The sequence below is a fragment of the Rhizophagus irregularis genome, chromosome 31 (genome assembly GCF_026210795.1).
Source record: "Rhizophagus irregularis chromosome 31, complete sequence".
NCBI lineage: Eukaryota > Fungi > Glomeromycota > Glomeromycetes > Glomerales > Glomeraceae > Rhizophagus > Rhizophagus irregularis.
In genome coordinates, this window is record NC_089459.1 from 2,089,754 (window position 1) to 2,103,994 (window position 14,241).

At 24.0% G+C, this 14,241-nt stretch overlaps 3 protein-coding genes across 3 annotated transcripts; 1 reads left to right on the forward strand and 2 right to left on the reverse strand.

Annotated features, from left to right (window-relative positions):
- Positions 1-614: 614 nt before the first annotated feature.
- Positions 615-995, forward strand: OCT59_022585 (uncharacterized protein; the record flags this gene model as incomplete). Its single annotated transcript, XM_066144866.1, has 1 exon — positions 615-995. One exon carries the CDS (start codon positions 615-617, stop codon positions 993-995), a length of 381 nt encoding a protein of 126 aa, XP_066006287.1.
- Positions 996-11,510: 10,515 nt separating this feature from the next.
- Positions 11,511-12,024, reverse strand: OCT59_022586 (uncharacterized protein; the record flags this gene model as incomplete). The annotated part of the gene is made up of 2 exons (XM_066144867.1): positions 11,511-11,711; positions 11,797-12,024. The coding sequence occupies 2 exons, from the start codon at positions 12,022-12,024 to the stop codon at positions 11,511-11,513; spliced, it is 429 nt and encodes a 142-aa protein (XP_066006288.1).
- A 54-nt stretch (positions 12,025-12,078) lies between these two features.
- On the reverse strand, positions 12,079-13,680 carry OCT59_022587 (uncharacterized protein; the record flags this gene model as incomplete). Its single annotated transcript, XM_066144868.1, has 1 exon — positions 12,079-13,680. The coding sequence occupies one exon, from the start codon at positions 13,678-13,680 to the stop codon at positions 12,079-12,081; it is 1,602 nt and encodes a 533-aa protein (XP_066006289.1).
- Positions 13,681-14,241: the final 561 nt, after the last annotated feature.

The window sequence follows — 14,241 nt, forward strand, 5'->3', positions numbered from 1 at the left end:
CAAAGTGATTCAGAATTTTCTATGGTATTTATAAGCAGAGTTAACTTAACATACAAAATGCTTTAAATAGAAATCTTAAGAAAATCGCAGTAAATCGCATTCCATAATTCCGGTTTTCGGAACGCTTTTTCTTTTATTACGTAGCATTATAGTAATAATTAGTCATGCGATTATTCGTTCCCACTCGTGATTCATTTTTTTATCTTCTAATTCTAAAAACAATAGATTAATATGCATTATGATATTAATATAAATATTTTTCCAAGAAATGTCAATGACGAAACCTCGGTTTTCTATGAAATAATGAATTTACATCTTGAATTTAAATTTCCATATTTATTTATTGAATGAAGCAAAAACTATAAATACAAGCCTTTTTTCAATTCTTTTTTTTTTATCGTTAATTAATTAATTTGAACTCAACATACATTCCTTCCGTTTATTAATAATAGCAATACCAAAATTTTCAAATGATATTTCATTTCTAAACAACTCTAAGTAAATAATTTTTCTTTGAAAATCTCATTCAAAATAATTTTGAATTGTGCATAACTTTAACAAGATGCATAATTTGTACTTTAATCTATCCTTAATATGTCCCTCGTTTATAAAATATGAACGTCAAGATGAATACGATTTTAGAGTATCTTAAACCATTAATAAACAATCACTTCAAATATCCTCCATCAACTTACGATAATAAAGATCATAAAGCTGATCTAATATTTTCAAATGGAATAATAATCACCATTAACATCCCGTCATTAAACAAAATGCAATCCTTATTAAATAGATACTCTATAAATGATGAGAAACCAAAGAAAATTGAAGGGGCATTTAATTTATACTTTGAGTTGATAAAAGATGAAGTTCTTAACCATTATCCCGAATTAGATATTGATTTGGCTTGTACTGCCGCTAAGACTTGGAGAGACGCTGATGTTCATTTTCGTGAAGAATTCGAAAAATTAGATTTTCAATTAGAATTAATATAGTATAAAAATAATCTAAAAAAAATGCTGCGCTGGTAATAACAAGAAAAAATTCACAGCAGAATTATGACGTTCATTATATAAAAACCTTTTCTTTATTGTATATATTATTACTATTATTTAAGAGAATTTTTAATTAGAATTTTAACAATAATGTTAATTGATATATTTATAGAAATTCATTATTCATTCATCGGCATTGAGCCATAGATATATATAGATATATAGAATATAATTCGTGTCACATTTAATTTCTTTAATTTCCAAATAAAGTGTATAATAATTAAAATTGCAGTTTTTTTGCCTAATAAAACATATAAAACATCACGTTATTCATTTATTTTCATGCAACAAGGAATTGTATGTATATATATATATATTCTGGTATGACAGAATTCCGTGAAAGAACCCTGAATGTAAAACACGGATCTACAGATGAAAAACAATTCCTTTCAGGAGTTTGCATTCTATAAAAGTTTTTATATTAATAATAACCGAGCATAAAATCTATCCTAAATTTTCCGAAAGATTTATTGTAAAACCGGAAAAGTTTTTGATTCCGGTTATTTAAAATATATCATAATCAAATGATTACATGAAGTATATAAAATTATATAAATTATATTCAAGAATAAAAATAGAATTTGAACTACTTTGATTATTTAATAAATTTCTTGCGAATTTATATTATTATTAAAAATTAAAAAATTTGGGTTAAAATAAAGCCAAAAATATATTGCCCTAGATTTTATTACATATATTACAAAATTTGTAATTTAATTCATTTAAGCCTAATTCATTTACCAAAATTTCTAATAAACTCTAAATCCATAAATTCACTTACTAATATACATACCCATAATAATTATTCTCTTTATTACAATTTACTAATATAAAATTTATAGTAGTAGTTTTTTTTATTTATTAATAATAATATTTACTATAATATTTTATTTAATATAAATACATTAAGATTACAAAAATAATAAAACAAACAATTAAAGAATCTATACCTAATAAAAACAATAATATATAAAATTTTTTTATTTAATAAAATTGATTTGGTAACCAATTTATTATTTTATATTACTTTAATTTAAAATATTAGTATTTTATTCTATACTAATTATTTAATATTGCACAGAATTAAATTTAACAAAAAAACAGAAAAAAATAGAATTTGTTAAATAGCTTTAAATAAATTTGTAAACAACATTTTTTATTTCAATTTAAAGAAAAATAAATAAAAATATATAAATTATATTATATATTTATTTACAAAATTTTTTTTTGTAAAATATCCAATATAAATTAAAAAAATTTCTATTAATAAATAAAGTATAATTTTAAAAATTTTCTTTACTTTTATTGCAAATTCTATTAGATATTAGTCTTAAAAAGAAAAAATCATAGTAATATAATATATTTTTTTTTTATATATATAACTATTAATTTATATAAAGTAAAATTTTTAAAATATTTTACATATAAAATTTATTTTACATTTATTATAACTTTTATTAAAAATAAGTAAAATCCTTTATTAATTTAAAATTAGGCCTGACCAATTAGATTCTACATTTTATATAATCTCTCCCCCCATTTTTTCGTGATTAATACCTAATATTATACAATATATATGACCAATAATATTGCAAAATTTAATAGTTACATGATTCTTAATTTGCATGTAAAAAAAAAAATTATTTGCAGATTATCAGTTATTAAGTTGTCATATTTTGCTTTTTTTCACGTAAAGTATTCTTATAATAGAACTATTTCTTATTATTCTTAAATTTATATCTTGAAAAAACATGGCAAAATATTTCATAGCTGTATTTAGAAACTTTATAGCAAATAAACATATATTGTACAGTGTGTAAAATCTGAACCAAAAGTCATGTGCATAAGTTGATAGATTTATTATTAAATTAAGAAATCATACCTTTTTTATATATAATTTATCTATTTTTAGTAATAATTTGTGCATATTTTTTGTTGTGTAACTGTGCACATATGTATCTTATGCACATTGATTTTACACACTAATGTTATATTTTGTAGTAATAATTACTAAAGGTATTAAATGTATGTTACTTGAGCAAATAATCATAATCATAAAAGACGACCAGTTTTCAAAATTATATAAAATATTTACTTGTGAATAATTTAATAATCAAAGTGTTAAAGTTTATGTTTGCCAAAATAAGGTTAACAAATAAGTAGAAGTAAGTGACAGGTTAAATGGTAACTAAGGTTGCTTGTCTAAACCTCTTCAAAATTCTATGATTAGTTTCGTCAAAATTTTACTATAGATTTATTATAGTTTCGGCAGAATTTCAGCAGTTTTGGCATTTATAATAAGTTTCGGCAGTTTCGCCTTTCTCCAAAGTTTCACCAGTTTTTTAATATAACTTTAATATAGTTTCGGCAGAATTTCACTTTTTGGCGAAACGCCATCTTGCCTAAACCCCTAGGTTTCAGCAATCAACCTTAATGGTAACCTTAAAATTATAGAAGTTTTAGAATATAATCACATAAAATTTTTACCTATAAAATCGCTAAGAAATATAAAAATACCTAGTTTTTCTGATGCATTTGACATTATAATAAGAAATGCATGATAACCAAAACTTTCACAACTTCATACTGAACATACTCAACATGATTTATTATATAATGAAATTATTGAACTTCTTCAAAATAAAAAAGCTAGTTGGAGAAGAAGTATTCATCAAACTTTAGGGAAAGAATTTGTAAAGCATGTTGCAAATACTCTTTGGTATATTGATCTACATTTAAAATTATTACAATCTCGTTCATGCCACATACCTGTGCTTTTTAAAGAATTGGCAATATATGCAAGTGATAATACAAATAGAAATACATACAACATTGCATATCATACTAGTCATTACAAAAAAGAATCTATTTCGCATCAAAATCTGGATCTTTTAATCAAATCATTAGAACTTTCAATAGGACAACTTTGGGTGAATGACAGTAAATGAGATAATATTATTTCTGATATAATTGTCTTAGTAGATATAATGCAAAAATATAGTAAACATCTTGTAAAATGATAATTCAGCACACAATCCAGCAAATAATTCCCATATGTTTCATGTTTTTAGTTGTAAAGAAGATGATCTTAATAATCAATATCAAGAGTTAAATGATGTTATTTTACAGCATGGTTTCTATCAATATATAGATATTTATTCTTATTTTCCTATAGATATTATGAAACGTTATCAATTTCTTAAAAATCTTCAATTAACTTGTTCAATTGGAATTTATAGGTAATGTAAACTATAATTATTAATAAATGCTTGTTTATTAATTAATGCTAAGAGAAAGTAATTTTTTTTTAGATATGCACAAGGAAACTACCTTGGTATAATAACTTATATATAAAAAATACCAGAATCTGAAATAATTGATGAATTCCAAAATGAGACGTAAAAAGTTTGTATGTTGGCTAAAATTCATGAAGGATTGCCTAAGTACTTCACATGGCAGATGAAAAAGAATGTTCTTAGTAAGGTATTATTAAATTATCTTAATATTTATTTATATTCAGAATATTTTTATTGTTTAAACATTAATTTTATTTGCATAGTATTTTTTGATAAAAAATGTTACTCCTGCTGTGTTGCAAATGCTATATTTTAATCTTACTGGCAATGCAGCTGTTACATCAAATACTATTAGCCATGAAATTGAAGAAAAGTTACACTTAATATTAGTACTTGAAGATCTATCAATAATATTTGACTTGCAAAATAATAATGGATTCAAAAAAAATAAATTCGATATATTTTGAAATGAATTAGACATATATTTTAATGAAATATATAATTTTTTGGATTGATAATAATATATTGTAAAAGTGAAATTATAAACTTCAATTATTTATATAGAAAACTCCAGCTGTAAATGACCAACTCCATGATACAACTATGCATATGCCTTTAGCAATTTCAATACATAATTTTTGTAATATAATTTTGGCAAAACTGCATATTAAAAATGGTGAACCATTGCCAGCAGAAATTTATATACCATCATGTGAATAGATTCAATTACAGTTTTGGCCAACAAATTCTACAACAATAAAAGCTATACAATATACAGAAAGATATCAAGTTAAATTTAAAGTGCAAGGTAGATTTCTTCGTAAGAAAAGTGTGAATTCTCATTACTGTGCAGCACGTTTTCACTATTTATGCGAATTTTTGATTTAATATTGGCAGTAGACTTGTTTTATATCAGGTACAAAGTCCCCATTGGCGAAAGTGTACTTGTTTTTACTGGAGTGCGTAACCATCAATCATTAGCTACTCAAAATAATGATTTGAATGTATTTGATTATAACTTTACCAAACTTTCTCTTACACCCTCAGTTATTTTTTTTGTTTTTATTCCAAATGATATATCAGATGAATTTTATAATGGACAAGTCTTTGTATCCTTTAAAGATACTGTTTTTAAACCAAATAGTGCTATTCAGCATATAACTGAATTTTAAGATGCTATTCACACAATGTACACACCTCAAGCTTCACCACCAATTTTATGCCTTTATACTAATAGTGGACCAGATAGTGTTCTGAAAAAAACTGATCTGATTTGTATCCACAGATTTGATCTGTAACAGATCGGATCAGATCATATATTTTATGATCCATAATCTGATTTGAATCAAAAAATTTGATCCATTTCAGATTAAATCAGATTGAATCAATAATTCATTAAAATCAGATCAGATCAGATTGATTTGAATAGATCTAGATCAGATCTGGTTCAAAACTATTATGAAATGGTAAATAAAAAACGGTTTACAACGTTTTTTATTAAAATCGTTAAAAAAACATTGCAAAATGTTTTTTTCTTCAATAAATTAATAATAAAAAATGTTTCACAATGTTTTTTATTAAAATAGGACCCTGGACATCACATATATAACTCATAACTGATCTGCATGAATTTAAGTACTTTTTGCTCCTGCTAAAATAGACCTAATTTGCTAAAAATCAAATTATCACATTTCAAATCTATACTAATTTGCTAAAACTCAAAATATGAGTTAATAATCTTTTTTTTATTATCAATAAAAAAATAAATGATTAATATAAATTAAACTGCCAATTTTTATAATTAAAATATGTAGATTATAGATAAAATAATAATTAATAAAAATAATAAATTAAATAAATAATTATTAAAAAATAAAATGTTGCGAAACTAAACGGACGGTTTTTGGCCCGCATTATGCTTAATTTTGGCCGGCATTATGCTTAATTTTGGCCAAAATATGACCGGACCCTGAAACTAATATTTTTAAAAATATTATTTATAAAGTTAAAAACAAAGGATAAGTTAAATTTAAAAAAAAGTACCAATTTGCTCAAATATAAAATATGACTTTGTAAAATCAATACAATTTGCTAAAACTCATAATTATGACTATTAATTAATTTTCAATCAATTTGCTCTTTCTAAAATTATAAGTTTAACCTAATTTTGATTGAATTTGCTAAAACTCAAATGTGAGTTATATATGTGATGTCCGGGGTTCTATTAAAATCATTAAAAAAATGTTGCAAAACGTTTCTTTCTTCAATAAATTAATAATAAAAAATGTTTCGCAACATTTTTATTAAAATAGTTAAAAAAACTATTTCATTTCAGATCACATATATAGGATACTAACTTCAGCTAAAGTTTAAACTTAAGTTAAGATGAGTCAACTTGAGTAAAATAAGTCAAAATTTTTTTTTGATTTAAAGAATATTCAAGTGAATCAAAATTGAAGTGTAGGTTAAAAAACTATTTATAATTTTACCCAAACTAAAATAAGCATAATACTAGCAGAAATAATTACAAATAGGATTCAGTTGATACAGAATCCCGCCTACTATTAAGATATGTTACCGGTAGAAATTTCACTTTCATATGAAATCTTACCTTAGGATTTGCTTAAATTCTATTGGTTAATTGACTAAAAAGGAAAAAAATCATAATAATGTAACATAAAATTTCCTTTTATAGTAGTCTTCAAAGAGTTTTATATGTAAACCTTACCTTAGGCCACAGGGTGATCTATTTTAATAGTAAGCAGGGTCCTATTGATATTATCAATTATATTATTACTGACATCTGCTACCTATCAGCAAAAAAAATTAAACAAATTAAACATTAAAATAATTCATTATACTTGGTTTTTCTTAATAACTTTAATTTATAACTTCAAACTAGGATAATTTTCCATATTTAATTTTTTTATTTATTATTAATTATTAATCATTTTTTATAGTAAAACTACAATGATAACTTTTTATTAATAATTAAATAATTTATTTTATTATATTTATTGATAAATTTCTAATATTTTTTCTTAATTAAAGCTTTAGAACTTAAATCCAAAACCCATCCTTTTTATATATTTTGATATTTCACTAAATATTCTATAATTTTTCAATTCCTAAATTCTTAATTATATTATAATTACTAATGTAATTCTTTTATCTATTTTCATTTATTTCTATGATATAACTTACTATCATAATTATAACTTTTTGATATAATCATTCATTAATACAATGATTTTATTGATACAATGGTAAATTATTTATAATTAAGTTAATAATAACTAATTTAAATATAAATAAACTATAAATACATATAACTGTAAATAATGTAGAGTTTATATCCGTCCATCCGGATATCCGATTTTTGTGTTATCCGTTTATCTGGATATCCAGCTGATTTATTCAGATATAATCCGGATAATCTGGATATTACCCAGATATCCTAAATTATCCAGATATCCAATTATTTTTGCAGACTAATTCAGGCCAAATTTATAATTCTGACCAGGATTACGCCTTGGTAAGATGATCATTTCCATTTTTGGCAATAACCATTCCACAAAAAATTATTTTTCTAAAATTCAAAAATTTCCTTTTTAAGAGGTTGTGTAATATAAATGTCTAAAAAAGGAAAGATTTTGTCATAATTCTGGCCGGCATTATAAAATTTGTCCAAGTTACTCTCAACGGATAATATTCGGTGTGGCACGCCGCCCATAGGATATTAAAATAAAATATCGTATGTTGCCACCGACGTGCTGAGTTCGTATAATATCTATGCTTGGTTTAAAATAAAAAAAAAATTAGTTGCAAAAATTACAAGACATTTTTTTTTTTTACCAAATATTATTTTAAATTCTCAAACTTAATAATATAATATTAATTAATTCTCAAGCGTACAATGAGCATATTCATATTTGAATAACTTTTTAATAATTAATATTTTAATATTATTTTATTTGAGCCAAAAATTGACTGCGGAATTTCCTATCGAAATCCACTTGTATTTATACATTTTTAAGAAAAATATTTCTCATATTTTCTATTTTTTTTCTAATAAAATTCGAAGATCTATTATCATACGACTATCTTGTTACACTAAACTAAACTATAAATATAATTTTATTGGCTAATTATTTACCCATCGGCTAATTATTTATCCTTATTCTATTTTATTGTATTTTTCGGTTATTACATTTATCCTCCTCTTGAAAAATTTATGTCCCATAAATTAAGAATCGAATTCGGGTCTCAAACATATTATATTATTATATATGGTTCAAATATTTTCCTATCAAAATATTCCTTTAATAATTCTCCATTTACTGGTCTTCTTAAAATTCTTCCATTTAATTCTTTAATTTTATATGATCCATTTATTATTACTTCATGTATATAATATGGTCCCTTCCATTTTTCTTCTAGTTTTCCTGTATGTGTTTTGTATCTTGCCGCATCAAAGTATAATACTTTATCTCCTATTTGAAAATTTTGTTTTCATTTTCCAATTTTGTCATGATATTTCTTTTGTTGTTCTTGTGCTTTTTCAATATTCTTCTTTGCTTCATGTCTTTTTATTGGTAATTCTTCTATTATATGTTCTATTCTTTTAATCATTGTAATTCCTTTAACTTCTTCATCATTTGGTAATATTACTCTTCTTCCATAAGTCAAATAAAATGGTGTCATTTTACTTGATTTCTGTATTTTACTTCTATATGCAAACAATATTGGTGCTATTCTTTGATCCCAATTTTTATCTTCATATTCTCTATTTCTATATATCGTTAATTTTTCTTTTACTAATTTCGCCAATGATTCTATTAATGTTTTATTAAATCGTTCTACCAATCCATTTGTTTTAGGGTGATAAGGAGTTGAGAATTTATGTTGAACATTGAATTTTTCTGTAAGATTTTTAGTTAATTGATTATTAAATTCTGATCCATTATCTGTAAGTATTTTCTTTAGACATCCATGTCGACAAATTATTTCTTCATAAATAAATTTTGATATTTCTTTTGCATTCGCTTCCTTTATTGCTTTTGCTTCTAGCCATTTCGTAAAGAAATCTATTGCTACTACTATATATTTATTTCCTTCTTCTGTTCTTGGTAGTGGTCCTATTACATCTATTCCAATCATATAAAAAGGTTCTTTTACTTCTATTGGGTGTAATTCATGTAACCCTTGTGGATTATTTCTTCTTTGACAATTATCACAACTTTTTACATATTTTTCTACATCTCGTTTCATATTCTTCTACCAATATTTTTCTTTTACTTTTTCATATGTAGCTTGAATCCCAAAATGTGCTGATAATTCATGATCATGCATCATATACATTATTCCTTCTAATTCAAATCTTCTTATTACTCTAAACTTATTTTCATTTTTAATTTTATATAAAACTCCATTTTCTTGTACATATTTTTCTTCTTTTTCTATATTCTTTAAAATTTTATCATATTCTTTTTCATCCATTTGTTAATAAATTTTCTATTTCGTTTTAAAATGGTAAAATAAATTTTATTTCTTTATCTTCAAATAATATGCAATGATAATTTATATTTGTATGAATTATAAATACATATATTTCTAATCCTATTCTTTCAACCATTTTTAAATTTTTTTTTTTATCTCGTTATTCATTACTATTTATTATTTTTAATTTTTTATCTTTCTCATATTAACCTTGACATCGCATCAGCATTCTTATTTTCTTTTCCTGGTCTATGTATTATTTCAAAATCATATTGTTGTAATTTCATCATCCATCTTCCTCTTCTTCCTTTTGGAACTTTTGATGTACTTATAAATCCTTTTAATGCTGCATGATCTGTTATTACTTTAAATTTTCTTCCAAATAAATATTTATGAAAATACTTTATTCCCCAAAATACTGCTAAACATTCTAATTCTGTTATCGGATATCTTTTTTCTGCATTTACTAAACTTCTACTCGCATAACTAATAACTATTTCTCTCTTATTTTCATCTAATTGTTCTAATATAGCTCCTAATCCTTCTCCTGATGCATCCGTTATTAATATAAATTCTTTTTCAAAATTTGGATGTTGTAATATCGGATAATTTATTAATTTTTCTTTTAATTCTTCTAATGCTTCTTGTTGTTTATCTGTCCACATAAAAGGAACATTCTTTCTCGTTAATTCCATTATTGGTTTTACTATTTTTGAATATCCTTTCACAAATTTTCTATAATATGAACATAATCCATTTATTTCTCTTATTTGTTTGATATTCTTTGGCGGTTTTAAATTTTTAATCTTTTCTATTTTCTTATTATCTGGTTTTAATCCATCTGTTCCTACTATATGTCCCAAATACTCTACATTCTTTTTCGCCCATTCACATTTCTTTAACTTTAACATCATATTCGCTTTTCTTAATTCTTCTAATACTATTTTTATATGTTGTAAATGTTCATTCCAATTTTTCGAATATATTATAATATCATCTATATATACGTTCATAAATTTATCTAAGTATTCTTTAAATATTTTATTCATTGTTCTTTGAAACATTGCCGGTGCATTTTTTAATCCAAATGGCATAACATTAAATTCATATAATCCTTGACTACAAATAAATGCTGTCTTTTCTTTATCTTCTTCTTTCATCTCTATTTGCCAATATCCACTTGCTAAATCAATTGTTGTAAACCATTTTGCTACTCTAAATTTTTCTAATAAATCATCTATTCTTGGCAAAGGATATGCGTCTGTTATCGTTATTTGATTTATTTTTCTAAAATCTATACAAAATCTTTTATCTTCTGTCTTCTTATTTACTATTACTACTGGTGACGACCATGGACTACATGATTCTTGTATTATTTCTTCTTTTAACATTTTGTCTATTTCTCTTTTTATTATTTCTCTATTTTCTGTACTTTCTCTATATGCTTTTTGATTTATTGGCGTTTCATCTTTTAATCTTATATTGCATTTTACTATATTTGTTTTACTTATTTTCTTATCTCCATATATACAAATATCTTCATATTCTTTAACTAAATCTTTTAATTCTTTTTCTTGTAATTTCTCTAAATCTTTATATTTTATTTCGTCTGTCCAGCCTTTGTGCATCTTTAATGTCTCTCCATCATTATGGCTAAGACCTAATAGTTTTCCTCTATAATATGTCCTTTTTCTTCATTATTTATTAAATATATTTCTCGTTCACTTGTTTCTTCATATTCATTTTCACTATCTTCATCTTCACTATCATCACTATCATTATCATCATTAATATTTTCGTCATTATTTTCATATTCTATTGGTATTTCAATATCTTTTCCATCTTCTCTTAATATTAATGTCTTTTCATTATAATTTATTATTCCTTCTTTTTCTCTTAATACATCATTTCCCAATATTAATTCTTTTTTCCACTGATTCAATTACGTCCATAATTATTTTCATTTCTGTATTTTCATTTATTTCTATTGTTATTTCTATTTTTTCTTTTGATGCAACTCTTGTTCCATTAGCCATTATAAATCTAATATCACTCTTTTCTATTATTGGAATATTTAATTCTTTTCTTAATTTATCTGATATTAAACTGACTGATGCTCCTGAATCTATTATTATTGATACTAATTTTCCTTTTATTATAACTTTACTTCTCATTGCTCTAGTTTCACTTTTATTATCTGCACTTTTTATTTGTTAGTCTGAGTGTAATCATGCATTATTATCTTCATCATAATTTCTAGCTATTCTTCTAAATTTTGGATTTTCATTATAAATTTGTCCATATGTTATATTCGCTTTTTCATTATACATATCCATTACATATTTTTCTGGTGGTACATTAACTCGTACTCTAATATTTTTATTTCCTCTTTTCATTCCCGGATTTGAACATTCTCTTATAAAATGACCTCTTAATCCACATCTTTCACATTGATTTTGTCTTCTTCTTGATTGGTATGCTTTATCTCTATCTTCTTTATTAGAAAATCTTCCTTTTCTTTCACCATCAATATCCATTTTCATATCATATTCTCTTTTTGGTGGTATTGGAACATCTTCAATTTCCATTTCATTATAATCATTATCTAAATCTCCTCCATATTTTCTACCACTTCTTAAAGTTGGAAATATTTCTTTTTCATACTTATATGTTTCATAATTATTATAATACTCGTTATTATTATATCTATTATTATCATAATATCTTTCGTGATCCATTAAATTTATATTTCTATTATTATCATTATTTTTTCTTTCATTATTATTCTTATTAAAATTATTTTGTGTTCTATAATTATTCCTTCGTCTTAATTGTGGACATTCTGGTCTTATATGACCTTCTTTATTGCATTCATAGCATCTCATAATTCTTGTATTTCTTGTATTTGTATTTCTATTTATATTTCTTCTTTGTTGATTTTTTATTTCATTTAACATTTCTCCCATAGCTATTTTTTCTGCTCTAAATTGTTCTAACGCTTTACTTAATTCATCAATATCTTTTTCATTAACTGGCTTTTGCATTTTTTTATATATTTCATTTTCTTCTTTTTTATTCGTTTCTTCTTTTAAAATTTCTTCTATATTCTTTTCTTGTCTTATTTGTTCTATATTTATGCCCGTTGTTTTCATTATCAATTCATTCTTAGCTTCTTCTTTTCTTCTTGCTATGTTAATTGCATCATTTAAATTTGTTGGACTACTTCTTCTAACTTGGTACCCCAATGTAGGTTCTAACCCTTGGATATAATAATTTACTTGATACATATTGTGTAATGCTTGACCTCTAGTTGCAATTCTTAATATTGACCTAAACTTTCTAGTATACTCTTCAATACTTTCATTTTTTTCTTGTTTAATCCTTGTTAATTCTATCATTTTTCTTCTTTTAACATCTTCTCTAGTGAATCTATCAATTAATTTATTTTTCAAATTTCTATCATCATCATGATCACACCAGTTTACTAAATTAGCTGCTACTCTTTCTTTTTCCTCATTATACCATTGTAATGCGGTTCCTCTTAAACATGTTATTGCTACATTTGCTTTATTTTGACTACATACACCTCCTCCAACATTTCCTTCTGTTCTTCCACTTACTGTAAATGCTACTTCAAATTGTCTAATCCAATCGTTAACATCTTCATCTTCTTTTCCACTAAAAGTTGGCATACCTACTATTCCTCCCATTCCTGCAGTTTGAATTCTGTCTATTAAAGTTTGTCCTGCTCCTAATGCATTATCTAATGCATTAGGTGCAAGTTCTATAGCATTTTTTACTATTCTTCTTATTTGTGCTTCTGTCGCCATATTTAATAATGTATTTTCTTGAAATAAATCTTGTAAATTATAATCAGATATTTCACTTTCGTTATCAGAATTTTCAATATTTAATGAATTATTCGAATCTGAATTTTGACTTAAACCAAAACCTTCTGTATTTATAACATTTTCATTTTCGCTCTCAAATTCATTCTCATTAAAACTTCCAGTATTTTCTTCCCAAATCTCATGTTCTTCTGGATCTAATATTTCTCCAATCTTTTCTGAATCATCTGTATCATCATTTTCTTCTTCAACTTCTTCTTCACTTTCTTCAATTTCAAAATTTCTTTAAATATTCATCTAATATTTTCTTTATTTCTTTTTCTGATTCATTTTTATATTCTTGAAATTTTCTTATAAAGTCTGCACTTAATATATCAACATCTCTATATTCCATACTTATTAATCTTAATAATTCTTCATCAGAAACTTTAATTTCTAAAACTTTGATTAAATTTTTTAACCGTTCTAATCTTTTCTCTATTTCTGTTTCATCATCTAATTTATTCTCATCTTCTAAATTTTCTGGTCCTTTTTCATAACAAC